This window comes from Corapipo altera, unplaced genomic scaffold (assembly GCF_003945725.1).
Source record: "Corapipo altera isolate COAL_440 unplaced genomic scaffold, ASM394572v1 101, whole genome shotgun sequence".
Classification (NCBI taxonomy): domain Eukaryota; kingdom Metazoa; phylum Chordata; class Aves; order Passeriformes; family Pipridae; genus Corapipo; species Corapipo altera.
In genome coordinates this window covers 1,325,277-1,346,239 of record NW_020884984.1, presented here as the reverse complement: position 1 = coordinate 1,346,239, position 20,963 = coordinate 1,325,277, and the positions used below count along the sequence as shown (strand labels likewise).

The 20,963-nt window shown below is 42.4% G+C and overlaps 1 protein-coding gene across 4 annotated transcripts in view; it reads right to left on the bottom strand.

Annotated features, from left to right (window-relative positions):
* Positions 1-12,032: 12,032 nt before the first annotated feature.
* The window catches only part of VGLL4 (vestigial like family member 4), an 82,302-nt gene continuing 73,371 nt past the window's right edge, over positions 12,033-20,963 (bottom strand). For 2 of the 4 annotated variants that reach the window (XM_027665988.1, XM_027665985.1), the window contains exons 3-6: positions 20,149-20,371; positions 17,003-17,120; positions 14,696-14,885; positions 12,033-13,441 (exon numbers count right to left, since the gene is read on the bottom strand). In XM_027665988.1, the coding sequence (XP_027521789.1) occupies positions 13,348-13,441; positions 14,696-14,885; positions 17,003-17,120; positions 20,149-20,371 (625 nt within the window). In that variant the 3' untranslated portion in view covers positions 12,033-13,347. Of the gene's footprint in view, positions 14,886-17,002; positions 17,121-20,148; positions 20,372-20,963 lie in introns of all 4 variants that reach the window. The other 2 variants (XM_027665989.1, XM_027665987.1) reach the window with 1 other exon arrangement.

Sequence of the window (20,963 nt, the reverse complement as noted above, 5' to 3'; positions counted from 1 at the left end):
TAAAGTACAATGGGCTCTGTCTCTGGAACTGAAAGGCACATGCACATGCTCATTTCATTTTAAATGCTAAAAATTTCAAATTAGTTTTCAACAAAATATCTAAGCTAAGAGGGAAGGACAGAAGCATATGCACAGCACTGTACTGCTGCAAATGAAAAGCACAATTTTTTAAAAATCAGTCCTTGTAACTTCTCTCCCATCCAGTTACTCTTTGTTCTTACATTCCTTGGCTGTGAATCGCTGCTTCTGTTGCCCTCAAGCATCCAAAAATCCAGGCTTGTGTGTAACTTCAGTTTTCTTTTTGGCACCAGGACATTTGATTTTTGCTAGATCTCAGCAGAATGATTCATTGTTTCATTTGTTAATGAAATTCACTACTAATATTAATTACTAATGTTATGCACTATGGAAATAAGAGAAGAGAGATGTTATTCTGGTTTGTTTCTTACAGAGAAGGTCAGTAGTTTTTTCCTTAATTTCTCCTTTGGTCTAATGGTCCTAATGGTTTTCTAATGATGCTCATCTCTTAAGAAGCTGCAGTTGATGCATCCTGGCAAGGCTGTGCTGCAGGATCTGGGGCATGTGAAATGCAAGCTGGCATCTTGTTGCTGGAATGGTTTTGCTTTCTAAATCAAATGAACGTGGGCTAAAGCTGCCTGGAAAAATGCTGCTGGAATTGTTTCCTCGTCATGTCAATAGGCTGGGAAGGACAGCAAGGCCTGCAGAGCTTCCACATCTGCTGCACTGAATGCATTTGGACTCTGGTTTTTGGCAGTTTTTGGTGTCCTTTCCATCAGCTTTTTTCTGTCCCTGTGAGTATCTTCCCCCCAACCCCAGTGCTCGTGTCCTCACTGCTGAGGGAGGGCTGTCAGCGAGCACCCAAATGAATTTCTAGTGACAGACTTCAATTAGTGACGAGGAAACCTCTAGCAGAGGGAGGATTTGACTTGAGGTTTTTCCTTTATCTGTGAGTGTCCTCATTTCATGCTTCCAAGTCTGACTTTTACATGGTAATTCCGTAGGTGTTGCCACTTCCTCAGGAACCTGTGACTCAGGCGCCCTATGAATGCAGTGACATCACCAGCAGCTCCTGTGGAATTGCCAGTTTCCTAAATGGGGCTGTTGGCTTTGCTTTTGAGACTTGCAGCTTTGCTTTGAGGGTTTTTTTTGTCGGGGGGAGGGATTAGGGGTTTTAATTACTTAAGGCAGCCTTGCCATTCCAGGGAACCACACTGCAAGTGTTTTAGCCTTTTGAATTGTGGAAATTGCCAGTGTAGAAGTTTACTTAAAACAGGAGATCCACATTCATATACCAGTTATTTATGAATGAAATAATTGTAATTAGGCCTTCGTAGAGGTTCTGTTTTTATAAATCAGTCTTAATTCACTCCTGGTTTAGGGAGGAGTGGAGACAAGGGGAGGAAAAGGTCTGAGCATACTTTTCCATTGTTTTTTTGGAAGCAATGAAACAAAAGACGTGTGTTCATACTACAGAGTGTGAAATGACTCTCAGCAAGTGTGTATCTGCAGCACAGCAGATTCAAGGCAGATTTCAGTGTTTCCTTTCCAGTGGCAGTGCTTTGTAAGTCCATGGCTGGAACAGGAGGAGCTGCAGTAAGTTCTGGTTCTGTGGGGAGTGTCCCTGAAGCCGGCAGGAGTCGGGGTGGCAGCAGGAAGGCAGGGGCCACAGGCAGCTCCTGCAACTGTGTGTCCTTGGCCACGAGCCCCAGCAACGTCACTGCAGGCAGGACCTGGCTGGGGAACTGCTGAGAGAAATAATGTCAGGAATTCTGGTCATCAGAAGAATGTGACGAGTTGGATGTCTGTCTAGGTCATGTGTTCATGGTGTTCTTGTACAGGCTATAAAAGTGTTGGTTTATTTTTTATTGCTGGGAGCAAAGGATCCCCGTCCCTTTGTTTAAATAGTAGCATTTTGGAACTTCACAATAATTTGTGCAGCAGAGGCTTTACGTGTGACCTTTGGTTGTGCTTGGATCGTGTGGGTTCTCACTGAGCAGGCAGTGCTGTTGTGGTTGTACTTAAAGGAAAACTCAGAGAACATCCATGTATGCAGGGAGGTGGCATCAGTGGCTACCACAGATAATGGTCTTTCTTCTAATGATATCAGTCCATGTCAAAATTTGGCACTATTGAGAACCATGTAATTAAAGTTATTTTTCAGATGACACATTAAACCAAAGTCCTAAAAGAAAGTTCTAGTATCTCTTTCTACTTTCTTTCTGATAATTTATTTTCTTTCTTTCTATTTTTTTTTTAATCCTACCTTCCTGAAGCTGCTGTTGAGTTTCCTCTGGGCCCTTCATTTTCTAAGTTACTTTGTGCATACTTTTAACTAAAAACTCTCACTCAAGTTTTACCCAGTGACCAGTGGCTACTGGAGCACTAGTTGTTTATCATTATGGGCACTAAACTGGGAGTGCTTTAAGTGATAACATTGCAATTATTTGATCACACAAATATGAAGACAGTTTTCCCCTAATTAGAATGTTTGCTGTTTCGTGCCTCTTGCATGCAGTTGAACACTATTTGTCGTTTTCCTTGGGGCAGTAGTTGGGATGAGGGAGCTGTAAAAGCTCCTGCCCCACGAGCCATGATGGAGTAGCTGATGTCTGATCACACTCTCCAAACTCCTGGTACCCTCACATGGCCAGTGCTCCCCAAAATCCTGGGCTGGGGCATTCAATTACTTGCTAACTCTGTTGTGTTGAACAGGAATTCAGTCGAGTTTAGCAGTCAAATACTACAAACTCCAGACAGACTTCTTTTAACCACTGGTTTTCAAGGGAGGAAGACAGCAAGTCAGCTGGTGTGTGTCCAGTGTTGCCCTGTGGCTGGACATACTCTAGTTTCATTTTCAAAAATGATGATGTCTGTTAATTAATTTAGTTTCCTGTTGATAGTATTTGGCAATGTCATTAAGAGATTCAGATAGATAACTTCATGATATCCGATGCTTAAAAGGTCATCTGGGAACAGAGAACAACAACATACCTGTTGATCTGAGATACTGGAAAAGAATGTGACTCAAATGTCACTCGTGTGTACAGATGCCACGGGGACATGCAGCAGAACATGTTTCAGAATATGACCAAAATCCTGGTTTTAAATTATTTTGTTGATGTAGTTATAGGTGGTTGTGGCTTTAGAAATTTTGTAAGCCAAAGTGTTATTGTTATTTTCCAGCTTTCACGGTTTGGAATTTTTAAAAACATTGATTATTTAAAGGAACTTTGTCCTCTCCATAATAGTCGCATCCATGGGAAGATGGATTGAGGCAGAGGCCTCAGGGGCTGTACCCCAGGCCTCCACGGAGGCCAAAGAAAATCTCAGTTTGCATTAGTTCAGTAGAGACTCTTGCTGAATAAGGGCCTGGTGCAGTGAGACCAATCTCTATGGAGTCAGCTGGGCAAGAGAATAGTACAGGTGCTAGAGGTGATAAAGCTTTGTCTCACCTCTGACATTGTCTATTAATGCCTTTTAATTGAATTTGGATAAGTTGTTCAGGTTAGTGGAATTCATTTGCGTCAATTTTTGGATGCCAAAATTTGGATGCTCTGAACCACTTTGATGATGTCTTAAACTGGGTTTCAGAATTCTAAAAGGAGTCTGTTTTGGAATGTAAAGACAATCTTACATTAATCATCTATTTCTAAAACTTATGTGTGTAAAAGAGGATGAAATAAATCTGTTCTTAAATTTTAACTGCTTGCTGTTTCAGTTTTGCACTTCCTTGCCGGGCTGTACTGGCAGAGGTGCTCCCCAGCACGGGCACTGGGATTCGTGTAATAAATCAACTAAAATAGAGAGGAGTCACCAAAGAGCTTTGCTGTTCCTGGGGAAAAAAAATAACAGAACAGGAAAAAGTTACTTTTTTAAAAGGAGTTTCTGGTTTTGAGGCTTGTGGTGTTTGTTACCAGTCTTGTGATGTTTGTTACCAATCTCCCTGCCAGAAGCTTGACTTTGTCTCACAGCAAGTGCACGCTGCTCCCAGAGAGATTCACATCCACAGTCAGCTTGGGTTAGCATGGTTGGAAATGGAGTAATAGAGCTCAGCAACCCAGTCTGAGAGTGGCTGGAAATAACACTGGCTGTATTCTCCCAGGCCTGAACTGTCATTGAAAGTTTCTATCCCCAGAAAATAGAGGTTTGGATTCATTTACAAAAGGAAGGTGTGCACTGACTTTAGTGGAACAGAATTAAGAAGCAGGTAAGAATTGGACCTGGGTTTTTGAAATTTTCTTATTTAACAAACATTTCTTGATTACTTCTGGCTATATATTATAAATGTACTCCAGAGGAGAAAAAAAACCCTTCTTTGTTCATTTCCTGAGTGAACTCCAGAGAAGTGTTCATGAACTAAGTACAAAGTGTAAGTTGCCATGACCTGTAATTTGTGGTGTTAGTGACATCTTTGTGTTTTACAAACCTTTCACAGTGTTTTCATTGGCTGTTTTCCAGTTAAACTTTTCACTAAAAAAAAATACAAAACTTCCATTATGAGAGAAGAACAAAATGAAATGAAATGATTTGAAATCCTCGCCCATTGCCCCAAATCTTTGTTGTAGTGAAGCTCCAGCAATTCTTTTGTCCTACCATGCTAATGTTTTTATTTCCTCCTTTGTTCCAGTTCTAGATGGGAGATATGAAGGGGCAGAAGAGGAACCTGGAGGAGAGGCAGGAAAGACACTGTATAGAGATTGGCTTCCTGTCTAAGGCTTTAGGAACAATGGACCAAGACTGCTCCAGTTTGGGAGCTGTCCCATTAGAGGTATTGTCATTGGACATTCCTTCTAAGAGCTTCAGTTCTTCTCCTTGGCTGCTGACAGATCTTGGCACATCCTTTTTTCTGGCCAGGGCCTGTCTATCTATGGGGAGTTCTCCTGAGGCTTAGCATCAATTTTCTTCTATTGTGGAGCTTCCACAGTATTGTGGGTTGCTCCAGCTTTCATGGAGATTAAGTTCTACTCCTCTTTTGTCACCCAGCTTCTCTAGTGCTCTCAGGAAGGAGAGGAATGTTGTTCTGAATTTGTACCTACAGAGCAATTAGACCAATAGACTTACTTAAGCAGATTTCTTAGCCACAAGCAAAATAAATAAATATATATATGGAAGCTTCGTGATGTGATCTTGTATCTCAGTGAACAATCCCTTTGCTCCCTAAACACCATCCCATGTGAAGTTCAAGCAGTGTTTTGCTTTGAGGTTATAGTGTAGCTAATTCCCACATCATGGCTGCAGAGTTAAGCAATGGAGGTTTCCTGAGGAGAGAATCTTTGCTTTTCATCAGTCTGCCTAGTTGGGCAGATTAGAGCTTTCACAACTCTCAGAATGTTGCTGGTCTCTCAGCGCTGGGGTTTTGTTGTTTTGTGTTCCGTCAATTCCCAAGAATCTGTTTTCTTTTTTCTTGAATTTAAAAATGAACACATCTGTTTTGTGGCTGTGTAAAAAAGACATGAAAATGTGAAACTAAATGGCTCAAGGACAGAATTAATTTCAAATCTCATTATTTATAATAACTTGATTTTAATTTTGCTTCTGAAAAATTCGAGTGAAACATTTTCTGAGGTCTGTGAATGTGTAACACAGTTGTGGTGAGATATCAGTGTTACCACCTTACAGTTTTTCATAGAAGTCAAAATAACTGATGGCAAGAAAACTCTCCAGGCACTGCAGCACTCTAATGTTGTTGTGCCTGGGTGTCTGTTCAAGGCAAACAGCCACAGAGCAGTAGAGATTTGTATAAGCAATATAAAAGCAATATAAAAGCAATTGTCTGTATCTGTTCCTTGTGTTATAAAGGCAGAAAACCAATTTTTGAATGTCTGGGGAGCAGTGTAAAGAAGTCCCAAAGTCCAGATGCGGTTGATGCTCCAGCAGCAGGATCCCATCGTGGCAGCTGTGACACTTCCTTGCCTCTGTACCCCAGCATCACATGTGACATTCTGGGCAGCTCATGAGGTTGGATACTCTCAGTTTTCTTTTTGTTCAGCTCTGGAAATCAGCACCCTGAATATAGATTTCTGTGCCATCAAGGGAAGAGCTTATTTTATAATTTAGAACAGCCAGCTAAAAGAACCATGTGTTCAGTTGCAGATTTTGGAGCCTTGGGCAAATTTTACTTTTCTAGTCACTGGTAAGTGATTAGTTTTAAGCACTTTCTGCCCAGTTACTGCAACTTTGCACAGGCAGGAGGGATGTGTGAGAGGCTGTATTGCTCCACCTGAGAGCTGGACTGGTTGTGCCATGGCGGAAAGGGAAGGATCCTGCAGGAGCTACAGAGAGAGGAGTGATGTATAAGCTAATTTAGCTTTGCTGCTAACACTGACTTTTCTCTTAGGGGAAAATGCATCTAACTTGCTTTGGGAGTGTGTCACAGAAGGACAGAATGGAGAGAAGATGGGATCTGTCATGGGGCAACTGTTAAAAAGAATGAACTTTTCATATAAATAGGAGAATATTTCTTCTTGCCTTCATTAGCTTCTCTTTCTTTAATGAGAAGCTAATGAGTGGATCGCTACTGACTTTAATCCTCAGCCTTTGCCCAGGCATTTTTCACATTTCCTGTGAGAATTGGTAGAACCATAACTGCATCCAGAGTTCATCTGTACCAGGGCAGAGCAGGAGGAGAATCCCACATTCTTCTTTCCTGTATTTCCAAGTAGAAATTGTTTATATGTTGGATGAGTCACTAAAAGTTACAGACATGTCAGTGAAGTCACCGTTTGGTTTACTGCTGCTGATTTTGCATCATCCTGAAAGGTCAGAGCCTGTCCCATATTACAGGCTTTATTTGTAAGCCTGGCAGCAACAAAAGCATATTTTTTGTTGTGAGGAAATCTGCTGAAAATCTTTAAACCAAGAGCCCTGGAATCCCACCGTGCTCTGTGGGTGGTGGCTTTGGAGGGGTTTTCTTCATTTCTCCACCTGAAAGCTCTGCCTTAGAGCTCTCCCATTACACTGAACAGACCAGCAAAGAGAGAGGGTGAATTAGCAAGGCACAAACTGAGAGACGAGGGTGCAAAACAAAGCTTTGAAATAGCTTGATTTAGGCAACATCTTTAAAAGCTGAAGTGCATTTTACATTTATGTGGTTGATCATTCTGAAGCTGGTTCTTAGGCCGTATTCATCCAGCCACATCTTTATTATAATAAAGAAAATGTCTTCCTTGCTTTCAGATATTACTTTCCTCTGGCCTAGCTAATTCCACTTTCCTGATGTGTCATCAGGGCTTTCTTAAAGCAAAAGGTTAATTATATACCTATGTATATAATTAACCTGTGTTTAGGGGGTCAAAATGAGAATATTGCCTACTTTTTAAGATCTAGGTTTACTGGTTGCCGTTTTTACTTTATTAATTGGCCCTGCAAGCTAAGAAATTACTTCTTTTAATCTTGATTTTATGGTTCATGGGGGGAGGTGTGAGAGCCACTGGGAAGGAGAGACTTACAAACAAGTGACAAAAGGTTGCCATTGAGGTAAAAAAGACCTTCACAGCAGAGGATGACTTTATTTTTAGCAGCTCTGAATAATGAGAAGAAATTATTATCTTCTTCAATTAGATATCTGTTCCCATTAGTTTCTTTCAGCATTTTCATTCGTAGGAAGGGGCAGATTGGTGGCAGAAGGTTTTCACCTTTCTTGCCTGCTTGAGAGGAAATTATTTATCAGTCTCTAAAGCATAACAAGCTGGAGCAGCTGGAACAATGTCAGTAACTACTCACACCCTGAGGAAATGTGTGATGGATAAAAGTAAAACCAAGTTAACTCAGGGTACGTCAGGGAAAGTAAGAGAAAAGACTTTGCTGCTGCCCTAAGCCCCATAACAGCGCTGTGCCACCTCTGGTGCTCCTTGAACACACATACTTTCTTCTGGGGAAGTTAATAAGCTGAAATTTTCTGTAGCTTTAGCAGAAGCTCAAGAACTTGTCACTTGAAAGGAAAAGGAAAGGCCCTCATTTTGATCTGTAAGTATTGTTACTTCTTTCCATTATTTTCATCTCCCTCTTCCCCTCCAAAAAGAAAAAAAAAAAGAAGGAAAAAAGAATTCTACAGTGTGACAGTGAAAAGGTTTGAGTTTAGGCTGAGAAATTTTTTTTTTTAACTAGTTGAATAATTTTTTTTCTCTGAAAGCAAAAAAAAATTCCTGTGTTTTTTATACTTTCATTTAAATACCTGGAACTAATATAATCAGAGCGGTATATTGTGTATATTTTAACACACAAGCCACATGTCATTAATGAAACTCGACCCATGTTATTTTACTACTTTGGGAAGCAGGAGTTGGAGCTTTGTGTTTTCCTGGAGTAGAAAAGTAGCCTTGATTCCCCATGATAGCAGACACTCTCATAAGGATTTCTGTGTGCAGAGTATTTCCCCAAATGGAATAAACAGTTTTAAGATAAGCAGCTTTCTATTAAACATGGCAGGCATTTGGCTGACACAGCTTTGTGTTGACAGATGCCTTTGTGTCTCTTTGTGATGGAGAGAAGACAGATGTTCTCCTTGGCATTTAAGAAAGCTGTTGCTTAGCAAAATAAAATGTAAAATTAGGCTGAACAGTGCAACAGTGAGCAGTGAAACTGGCAGGACTACAAGCAAGAAGAGATTGAAAGAGTTTCATGTGACTGAAGTAGCTCTTGCTGGAAGTCAGTAACTGCTTTGTCATTATGTAAAATTAGCCTATGGGAAAAGAAATTCTGGTTTTTTCCAGCTCTGTTACAATATAAACTCATGCCAGTGAATATCCATGTAGGACTAATCCTATGCCAACCATTTTCAGCAGGCAGGGTATTGATGCTGAAGTGATACAGAAGTTAGCAGCTGTAAACCCCTCAGTCTGTGCATTGTTGACTGATGAACTGGGCTCCTGATTGTGTCACAAAGGAGAATATGAGATTTTCTTATTGATGGCTGTAGGATGGGGACAGAGCCTGCCTTCAGCAGGACCCTGTCCACTCTGAGCACCAGAGGAAGGAGCAGCCCAGGAGGAGCCTGCACTGGGAATGGTCTGGTGTTTGGTGTGTTTGGCCCTGGTCCCACTGTCTCTGCAGTGTGGGTAGGTACATTGCAGAGGTGGATCTGGAGAGCTCTCATTTCTCTTTGAGCTGGGTCCTGTCCATGTTAAATGTAAACCCTGTATGGAGACTTCATGATGGTCTCAATGGAGCACTTGGTTCCCCTCATCAGTGCCTCAGAGCTGGTCTAGTGGGATCTGTGTCTCCTCAGTCAGTGTTTACTGGTGTGGAAGCTTCTGAAGAGCTCTCCACCTCTCACCCACCTCTGGAGACACGTAGTGCTGTTGCCTTATGTGTGTGACAGGAGAGTACCGAGGGAACACAGGAGAGCCTTGTCTGAAGAATAAGGCAGCTGCTGTGGGGCTGTATATAACTGCAGCTTAAAAAAAATTGTCTCTCTTGGCTGCCTTATACCCAACAAATACACTTGAGAGAGCTGCTACACAGAGAGGGGTAGAATGTTCCCATGGAAGGAGAGGTTAAAAATTATTAAATTAGTATAGTTTCTATCATGAGCCCTTCAGGGATAAAATGTGTTTCAACAAACCACATAATCCAGCTGTGAAAAAACTGTCTGCTAAAGGAAGAGAGCTGGAGCCACGGTGTGTAGTGTGCTTGGGTCTGTACCTGTGCCAGATGAGACAGGGAGCACGTCAGGAAGATGCAGAGTGGTTTCCTATTTCACTGTTCCTCAAGGAGGATCTAAAGAGAGTGTGAACGTTCCCCTCAGCCAAGCCCAAGTGAACCAGTTTTGGTGAGTGCAGCTCTTGCTCAAATAACACTGAAAATACTTGAGATGTGTTTTGCCAGGGTACCATGTTAAGCAACTTGACACACTGGCACAGGGTGTGGATGCTGGAGAAGTCCTTCATTCACAGCTCCATGGATTGTCTCTCCCACACAGCGTCAGGAGTTGGAGCAGCCTGAGCAATGAGTGCTCCCCATCCTGCCACTGCACAGAGGCTGAAGGACATTTCTGCATCTCTTCTCCACTGACCAGTTTGGCCTTGCTGGAACAGCTGTTCTCATCCCCAGCAGTGTCTCAGCCCTGGGAGTGTCCCCCCACTGCAGTGACAGCTCAGCTGTGATTTGGGAAGCAGCTCCTCACTGGTGCAGTTACAGCCCCAGTCTGTGATGGTGAGCTGGTTACAGCTGCGAGTTCTGTGCATGTGCCATGTGAAGTCTGACAGTTGGCTATCCTGGGATAAGTGCAGCTGATTTAGGAGCAGCTGCAGCAATTCCCTGCTGAGCTCTCTGCAGCCATCTGACTCTAGAGTGCCCTCATCCAGTGCAGACCCCAGCGGGAGCAACTTTGAGCCAGGTACCATCTATAAACTCCCTTTGCTGCTGTGTGTGGTTTTAGAGGACATAAACATTGTGCAAGGTCCCTTCCACCCTGCTGGGCAAGCCCAGTCCATGGATAGGTCAGTGGTCACTTACTTATCAGTGACACCACTCACTGAGGACATAGAGACATCATGCCCAGGTATATGGTACACACATGATTATGTTCTATTGGGTCACACCAGCACTGGCTATCTCTCTGGCCTCTGGATATATTTGTATGCAAAGGTAATTTTCACAACCAATCCATCTTGTAATGCATAGAGATGGCACTCACTGAACTCTGCACAAAGATCCCAACTCAATCCCAAGGGTATTTGTGGTCAGGTCTGTTTTCTAAAATTAAAATTTTGACTTAAATTAAATTAGCAAAAATACGTGTATGTGTAGGGGTGAGATTACAAAGGCACAGCTGGAAGTTGCCTCTCATTTAGCTCCTATAAAAAAAACCATTACAAATACTGTGGGACTTAATGAAATGTGTGTATATGGTCTGGTTGTGTGTGTATGGCCTTGTTTCTCCTGGCCATGGTGCCATCCTCCTGCTTAGTAATTAGAAATATCATGTGGTAGGAAAAAAAATTACTGTTTTCTTCCTTTTACCATGTAGAAAATGGAACACATTGTAAGTTACTGACCTGAAAAATAGTGATGCTCTTTGGCATGTCTCATGGACACCCCCCCCCCCCCCCCCCCCAACCCCTTTGGTGCAGGGATGACTTTTTCCTGAAAGGAAACCCGGTCCCCTTGGAAAGCAGACTGTGAGGCTTGCGGGGCGTGTTGTCCTTGGCCTCCATCCCACACACCCTCACAACATGGATTTAGGCCTCTTTCCACCAGAGGGATGTGTTTCAGGTGTGTTAAACAAATCATTCTGGAAGGGGTCTCGCAGAATCTCTCCCACCCCAAGCCCAGCCATTGGACAGCCAAGCCAGGCCTGCTGTGTTTCCAAACCATTTATGCCCCACTGCTCAAACAGGAACTTTGCGTCTTGTTACTTTTAGGGGCTCCTTTTTTAATTTTGGAACCCCCTCTCATGCATTCAGTGTTGATAAGCCCTCTGCAGGCTCTTGCCTGGTTCACCGAGCTTTCTCAAACTCAGGTAATTAGAACACTTGTTTTTAAGGATTAACCATCTTCAGTTGATGAATGAATGATCTGCCATTAGAATGCACCTTACCTGGAACACGAGATGGTGGATGTTGACATTTGAAATACAGTTGTCTTCTTCCTGTTCTCTAGGTAACAGGAAGAAGAAGCTGAGGGACAAATGAAATGGAAGAAAATCGAGACATTGGTTATTTTATGAATGAGGTAGAAATGCAGGACCAGCTGGTGTTTTCCAAACCAGTCCCTGTTCAGGAGCAGCTGCTGGTGAGCTCCTCTAGGTGCAGCACAGCTGCTGGGGCAGCAACAGATTCTTTTTGTTGCTGAAAAGATTTTTTTCTTGACAAAGTCTTGTAGGGACCCCCCTGCCAAGGCTCAGGTGAGGCTGTGGCAGCCCCTTTGGTAGGGTCACTGTCCTGAACAAGGTGGGTTCATTGGAAGGAGACCAGGACATGACCAGAGGCTTGTTTCTGCTTCCAGCTCCAGAGGCACAGACACCAGTTTCCTCTCTTGCCAAGCAATACAGAGGCATAGGAACACACCTGTGATTTAAGAGCACTTTATTGTTCTTTAAGGCTACTTTTAAGTACAAAAAAAAAAGATGGCCTGCCAAACCTTTTTTTTTTTCCAGGTGAAACAAGGCCACAAAAGAATGGTATATTACAGATTTACAAACACAGAGAGAATTGTTTAAACTGAACTGTAGATAACCTGGCTCTGTGAAGAAACTTCACCACGTCTCATGATGGTGAGTTCAGTTTAGTGTCCTTCTACCTCCCCCCAACCCTTTGGCTTTCGTGACATTGCTGTGTCCAATAATATATGTTTTACTGGACATAGCACGTTAAATCTTTATTGCCCTCAAATCCATTTACCTATCTCAGATAAGTAAATGTAACCTTGTAAAACAGCTATTATTGAAAATATTAGCTTTAAAACCATTATCTTACTTGTGTTTACAAAGAAATATAGGAGTCACATTTTCCACAGAGTCCATCTACAGTATTAGTATTGACTGTTATACTGCTCAGTAGCCTCTAGCAATAACAAATGAGTGGCTATTAATGCTAATGCAGTGTTCTCATAGAATAACTGTGTTCCTGCACTTTTACTGTATTACAGACAAATCTACAACAAAAAAAAAGATCAACTTTTTTCTCCAACCAAAAAAAAAATAATAAATGAATGATTACAATAAAGGAAAGGGAAAAATTAAATAGCTACATATCATTAACAAATTAATTGTTCCTCAAAAAATACCTACAAATTTCTCTGTACATTCTTTACGCACAGCGTAACGATGGTCTTAAAGTTACCTATATAAAAAAGTGTTCTTTTAACAATCTTCCTACAGAGAGTAGGGTACTGAATGCCAAAGCAAGGAAGCGTTGACTACCCAGTAAGATGGTAGTGAAATGTGTAAAACTGGGGGCTTAGATGTTGGGGTTTTTTGTTGGTTTTTTTGTTGTTTTTTTTTTTTTTAAAGAAAACTGAGCAGCCACCTTCTCACCAAGAGCCAATCTCCCCATCTCTTTCTACCCTGCACCCTTTCCAAATTAAATAGCTTAACTTTAAAAAAAAAAAAAGGCATAAAATAAAAGCCACAGTGGACCCAATACTGTAACACAGTCCATAATACATCACGTGTAGTTCATCTTCCAACTAGTTCTCATTTTCTACACTGAACCAATTGTTTCAGGTAACCCAGTATAAAAAAAAAGCCCTAGTTGCAACTGTATTGGGAAGATGGAATGTACGGGGGAGAGTAGTTACACTTAACAAGAAAAAGAGAGGCTCTTAGCACTAGCACAGCTGTAGTTTCATGCCTGCCTCTACTACCTAATTTCTAGTTAGTAGCTATCAATATAGCAAATGATAATAAATGCAGTAATACCTGTATAAAGTCTCTACTGGAGGAATGTTTGCTGCAACTTGGCATCGGTTTAGGAATAGGCTTAAGAAAAAGGAAAAAAAAAAGACAGAAAGAAAGATCATGTGTCACAAACTGTAACAATCTGTTGTCCAGCCAAGATCCGTAACAGTAGCAGTTCCTGCAGCTAGTTAAGGGTAGATTACACAGACTTGGTTTTAGGAAGCAGATCCCTGTGAAGCAGCAGTGCTGCAACCAGGGAGGGTGGCTGGACCTGCGCAGAGCTCAGCATCCTGTGCCAGCAGCCACCAGCTCCAAGGGTGGCACGAGGCCTGTCCTGAGGCTGCCCTCGATGCTGGCTGCTGCTAAAGTGAATATCAAATACAAATACCATAGAGTACAACTGTACCAGCAGTAAGTATATCTAGGATTGTTACTGACAAAAATAAACTAGTTCTGAAGAAAAGCTAATAAGTATTATGATTCTTACTGTCTATACATTAATAGATACCAGCTATTTTTCATAAAACATGCATCATTAAGCACTATGGAACCCTCCAACCTCAGCTCTAGTCTAACAAACTGCAGTGTTTAGGAAAAAATGCCCGTGTTCTGTAAATTATGCAGTCCAGTTGCAAGCACTAAGCACCTCAAATCTAAAGAGAGAAAGACCTATAACCTGTATGAGACTTCCCCTTCCAAAGCTGTTTTGCTTTAAGAAAAATCAAACTGATAGAAATGTCATCCTTAAACCCTTTTTTCAGCAGTTTGCCCTCAAAATATTAGCCTCTTCCAGAAAGTTGCTGTGCAACTTCTGTCCTCCTCCAATAGTGCAAATCATACTTAACAGTTCTTTTCAAGTATATACATACAAAATTACTTCACAGAGGGAAAAAAAAAAAAAAGCAATCTAAGCAAACCAGACAAATTCTAGTCTTAAGAAGCTAAGAAAAGCAAAAAGGACTGGGGTCAACCAACTAAGTGTAATGGCTTTTGTGGATTAGCGTGCATTATTTTCTTAAGGGGCAGCAGATTTGCATCAGAGGTTTCTTTGGTAATTGAGGCAGGAAAAAAGGATGCTACATCATATGAATCTTAATGAAATAGTTCCTGCTATTGTCTTTAAGGGCACCCTTTCACAAAAAAAAGTGAGTACACAATAACGTGTTGAAAACTAACCTCTCCTCCCCCAACACTACCTAAGCACTGTTCAAAGCTCAGTCAAACCATGCAAATTGACAAAGGGAAGGGTCCTCTCCTCAGGAGACCACGGAGGGTGAGTGATTATGATTGACCATGTGAGAGGAAGGGGAAGACTGGCCCCGCCGCGACGCTGACTCAGGGCTGCTGGAGACGCCGTCCTTGGCAGCCTTGATCTGCAGCCACGTGTCCCCCAGTGCTTTGGCAAAGTGGTCATCAACTGAGCCCGTGATGGACACCGAGTTTGCCACTGGCTCAGGCTCCTTGTAGTTCTTGCCGAGGCTCCGGCGGAAGTGCTCCTCCACCACCGGGTCACAGGCAGTGGTGGCTGTGGGGAAAGGAGGCACAGGATGTATTAGAACCCTGGCACCAAGGGCTGGATCCACAACCCACATTTTCTCCTGTATTTCTGTTGCAAAACACAGGACGGTTTGGGTAGGGAGAGACCTTAAAGCCAATCTTGTGGGCAGGGACACCTTCCACATGACCAGGTTGATCCAAGCCCTGTCCAGCCTGGTCTTGGACATTTCCAGGGATGGGGCAGCCACAGCTTCTCTGGGCAACCTGTGCCAGGAGTCTCACCACCCTCACAGGGAAGAATTTCTTTCCAATATCCAACCTAAATCTACCCTCCTTTAACTTAAGGCCACTTGTCCTGTCACTACAAGCCCTCATGAAAAGCCCCTGTCTCAGCACGAGGCCAGGCTTCCTTACATCATTAGGGGACTGTTAGTGAATGGGATGGGGAAGAAGAAATGAAAATGAAAAGAAGTAAAACTGGAGTTAAGTATTTTTGCATTTCTGTGACCTGCAACAGGTGAGCATTTTACATATAATTATATTCTCCCTCAGCCTACTAATAGCTACAGCTGCAATTCTGTGGAAACCCTCTCCCCGAACAATAACATAGAATTTATCTTTAGGCTTAAACAGAATTGAAGATGTAAATGGTTCTTTAAAATCACGTCCCAGTCAGGTGTGAGGCGCCCTCATTCTAAATTACGTGCCAAGAGCTGACCTCAGGGTTTCATCTTACTTCACACACTTGTGCTTGGAGTAGTCAGGAAACTAAATGAAATCATTACCTTTGCACTGGGTGCATTAAACTGATGTAATACTATTAAAAAAGGAACAAAGAACCTGAAAAGACAGGTTTTGTACAGTAATTCCTCAGACTAAATATGGCGGAGCTGCAGTTTTACATTTTAGAAACAGTATCTGTGTCTAAATGAGAATTGTCTTTCAGAAAGCACTTGGAACTGTCAGGATCCATGGCACTCGCATCTGTGCTACAGCAAGGTCTGACCGATCCCAAAATAAACGTGAGTGTCATGCATAAACGTCTTCACCTGACAGGAGACAAATCTTTTCTGGAAACCCAAGCCCATGTAAGTGCAGCTGAGGTCTCCTGCAGCTCTCCTGAGACCAGTAACACCAGTTCATGAGAAAACTTGTAACAGCTGAGGTACCTATTGACTGATTTTTCAAGAATCTAAGGGTCTCCTTCAGCTTCTAATTCTAATTTTAGTTAGCACTTCAGCTTCTAAATCTAGTTATCAACAACACACTGAGCTTTACAAAATCAAAAAAATACTGCTACTAATAATACTAATACCCTACTACTATAGACTTCTAGGTTCCTGCCTACATCACACTGGTAGTGTTCCATGGACACATCCAGGTTGACGAAGACCCACTGCCGTGACCTTTCAGCAATGCTGTGTGTTAAAGCTCTGCCTCAGCAGGTAAAGAACTTGACATGAAAGGGCTATGCTTCCCCTGGGCTTTCCCACTCTGCAGTGGGAGAGATGAACAGAAATGGGCCCAGGTTTCCCAGCAAGTATTGCCTGAACAGATTTCATGAAAAGTACTGATTGCATAGAAGGCAGAAAGTTAAAACTTCCTGCTTGGGTTGCTGTAGCAACTGCCCTCCAAAGCTTTTTGTGTTATCCATGCAGAGGTGGGTGGAGGGTATGGGCTTTGGAAGAGTATTTGTAGCTGCAGGAAAGATTTTTGTGACTGCAGCTGAATAGTAAGAGTTTACTGGCTATTGAAAGACTGGAGAAACTACAGCTCCTAAAATATGGTTCCATAGTTGGATCTGCTGGCCCTGGCTGCTGTTTGTCAGATGGACTAAAATAAACATAATGACTTATTTGTCTGTGTGGGGTGTTTTTTTTAAAGCAGCTTTTCAAACCAAGAAGAAAGAGCACCTCTTCCCCGCCTCCCCCCCCTTACTTTGAATTGGCACTTTCTTCAGTGGCACAGGATTGATGGTTAGAAAGTGCCTGTCCAGGGAGAAGATATACAAAGAGGCGTCCATTGTTTCACCTCTTTTTTTATTCCTGTTAATACATCAGTGCCTGCACCAGCTAAGGTTGGTGAGCCCCTTCTGTTCTCCTGGGATTCTGCTGAGGCCGTGGGGAGTTTGGAGGTGTCACTTACTGCTGGAGAGTCTCCTGTAGGCAGGCCCGGAGCCGCAGCCGCTGTGGGCGATGGGGCAGTGGGAGAGGCTGCAGTTGCGGTTGTTGGCAGAGGCACAGGTGATGACAGAGGGACGGTTCTGGGGGGGACACACAGGAAAGCTGTCACTCACTCAGGCAATCAGCCACAGCAGCACCGATTAAACCCATGAACTATGCAATTCAACAAAGCACATTAACCCCCCCAAAATATTCAGCTTTAAAAAAAAAAATAAAAAAATCCGCACTTAAAATTCCAAAATTCCACCGTTATGGAAATAAAGTGGTGAGCGGCCACACAGAAAAAGGGCAGTGTGAAAGCGAATAATTACAAGCATTAAAATGATTTTACAGTGACTGTTTCAACCTCACAGACATTCCATATGCAACACTAAATGTCAAATGTCAACACATTAAATTTCATCCTATGGCCACACATCTGTGTCATTCCAGGACTCAGAAGGGCTTTGCAGATTTTACAGGTATTTGTCATCTTGGTGTTACCCAAGTTTTTCATTCAGAAGTTGAGTTTTCCTAGCTCTAATTCTCTATTCTATATTGCAGACACAAAGCAGTAATGTATAATTTGAAGAGCTCCTGAGCCAGTCTTGACCACAAATACTTTCCTGTTGTAATTAATCTGCTCTCCAGCACTACTTAATTAGCATAATCTTTTTTCATTCTCAACACATGCAAATTTCCCAAAATCTATATTACATCATCATAGCTCTGCCATCTATACTTTGTACAAAGTGTAAACATAAAATACTCTTTTTATAGTTGTTTACTATGTAAATATTACATTGAAACAAGGCGTTGGAAAAAGAAATGTCCCAGTTTCTCCAAGTGGCTGAAGGGAAAGAACACAGGTATTGGAATAGATTTGCTTTGCATCTTTGGCATATTTTCTGATACAAAGAGTCCATTATACTCAATGGAAGTTAATTGTTAGGTTTTCAGAAAAAATTAACAGAATTGATGTAATTTAACTTCTTGTCCATTTTACAAATCTGTGAAGCAAACCCACAAAAATCACTGCATTACCCTGACACAAGGTCAGTGGGGAAGAAGGGAGTTTTCCTTGTTTGGTGGTTCTTTAGGTAGAGTAAGAGCAAGGCCAGTGAAGTCTTGCTCTTACCAGTTAAGAGCAAGAGCTGTAAAGTAAAAGAGCTGAGCTTTTCAGGGAGGTTTAACACCATTTGGCAGGACAGGACACAACAGGAATTTTACACAACAGGCTAGCTACATCTCACTGCACTGACAACAAAGTAAAAAAAAAGGAAATAAAGAAAAGAAAGGAAGTATTTGATTTTTTGGAAGCATTTCACATGTGGAAGTATTTATTTTTCTGTACAGGCTAAGATGTTGTACCTCTTCGAAGCGTTTTTTTGAGAAGGGTATGTATGCTAATCTTTTCAAAAGAGTATTTTTGACATGTAAGAGGTGGGAAGTAGAGACAGACTCATATATAATGCCTCAGGAATCCATGTGCCAATACCATGAAGGATCCAAGAGGCAGGATAAGGCATCTTAGAGAGTCCCCTGCTGTGGCTGTGTGTGTGTACAGAGCACTGAGCAGAATACAGGCACTTGTATGAAAATACTGAGGTAAACTGAGGATTTAGTAGCAGTGAGTACAACGGAATACAGAATAACCCCGCCCTGCTGAAAATAAGAAGGAAATTTTTCCCCACCTGCTATTAGAAACAGAGTAAGATGAAATCCCGTTCAACATGTTAAGGTGAAAAAAACCCACAAAACCAAACAATGAATCAACCTAAGGTTTCTTTTTATCACTAGACTTTTTATTTTGGATGATTTCTATTCCGTGATCTTAGCAAGGTCTTACCTCAACATCCTATTTTCCCAAGAAAAATGACTGTAATCTAATTCAGACCATCAAAGATGACAGGGGAGAAGAATCCAGTACTGGGCAGCAGGAATCAGCCCAGGTCAGACAGAATGTCAGTGGTGCAGCTGCTGAGCAGGGACACAGCAGTAATGCTGTCAAAGGGCACTGGTGTTGTCACTGGTGTCTCTTCTCTTCTGTCATCACTGATAACCAAGAGCCAACCTGCACTGAACAGTAGCTCTGCAAGCTACTGCCAAGGGGTGTGAGAGAGCAGCAGTGCAAAGTTGGAGTTTGGCACAGCAAAATGTGAGGGACTTGTGTACACAGCCAACTCCTGTGGAAATCCACAGGGGATGGGAAGTTGATGGCTCCAGTGAAAAGCACGTGAAAAACCATCTACTCCACGTGTTCACCCTTTGCAGGCATCATTGCAGGAGGGAAGGAAGGATGGATTTGGGTACATGGGCCAGTTTCATTTCTCAGTGCTGCAGCTCATCACAACTCAATTCTCTTGCTTTGTCTCTCCACGACTGACGCGAGTCTGACACTTAACTGTTCTTGTAGACCCTGCATAGGCTCATCTTCAGCACTTCTGAAGCAAAACAAGTGCAATGTGCAAGAAAGTCAAGAAACAACCAATCAACAAAAAACCCCCTCCAATAACCACTCCAGCATATGGAAATAAAGTACAAAATAATCAAAAACAATTACTTGGCTTTAGGAAAAGTCGTTATGACTTAGTGACACAACATTGCTCTGAACAATGCAGCTTTTGGCTGGCTAAAACAACTAAGATCGTTCCAGCTTCTTTCACCTGGAACATTCAGTGCAAAATTTTCCCTTATGCCCTTTTTGTCCTGCACTCATTTTTCAGCAGTCCTGGTGGGAGAGAGCCGGGACAGAGGGGAGAGGAGCACACATGGATCACCAAGAGGGGCACAGGTGATACCCTCTACCTGCAAATTGCATCAGTCATTGCCTAGCAGGTATACTGGGACTTCACTGAACCACACACTTTGCATTCCCAATTAAAACACATGCGTCAGGGAAAGCAGAAAGGCCAAGAAATCTGTGACAGATACATTTACACAGCAGTGATATATTCACATTACACACGATGAGCTGTGACGTTCACTGCGTGTTTTTAAAATACATTTTGCCTGAGGAATAGTATCTCCTCTCTATTGTAATTCACAAAACATTCTGCTTATACCTGGGAGTCCTCCCTGTATCCACAGCCAGCACTCTCCACCCACACAGCTCCTGCCAGCCCGTACCTGCTGCCGTTCCACAGAAGTCAGTGTTGGTGTGATGCCGACTGTCCTGGTTGCATCCATGCTGGTTTTGGTCAGTGCTAGAGGTTGATCCACGCTCAAGCTTGGGATTGAGGCATACATGTGATTGGCATGAAGGCTCATTGTCGGGGCAGCTGCCCTCTCGATGGGGCTGCGACTCCTCTCCCGGTGCTCCTTCCGGTAATCCCCATTGGAAGTCTTGTTTCTAAGGCAGGAAAGAAAAAAGGCCTTACTGTTGTTCCAAGCTCTTCTGAGATATGCAACATCAAATCCCTGTAAGAAACACCAGGAAATGCGCTTTGCTTGAGCTGCGGGAGGTGTAGAATCAATCCCTCAGTGAGGTACCCCTGGTCTATCCAGCCTCCTCCCTGCAAAGTGAAGCCAATCATCCCCATTTGCAACCTCTGGCAGCCAGCATTTCTCTTCACTGTAGAATTTCTTCAGATATTCATTCAGATGCACCGAGTTAAAGTGACAACTTTTTTAAGATCAGATAACTCCTCATTTAACATACTGTTAATCCCACTCCCTCTCCTAACACTGCAATATTCACTGCTGAAGCCCAAGGAAAGTTTATTTTACTGAAAAGACACAGTTGATATCAGCAAAAATGCAGTGAGTCAAGGCAGGAAGCAAAATCTTCAGAGCAGAAAATGACGGAAAAGCAAACTACACTGCACTTACCTCAGAATCATTTAATTACAACTGCTCTTTCAAAAGAATAATTTCAAACTACTCCTGAAAAGTAAATCACAGTAGATGTGCTCACATAATTAGCCGATCATTCATTGCAATGG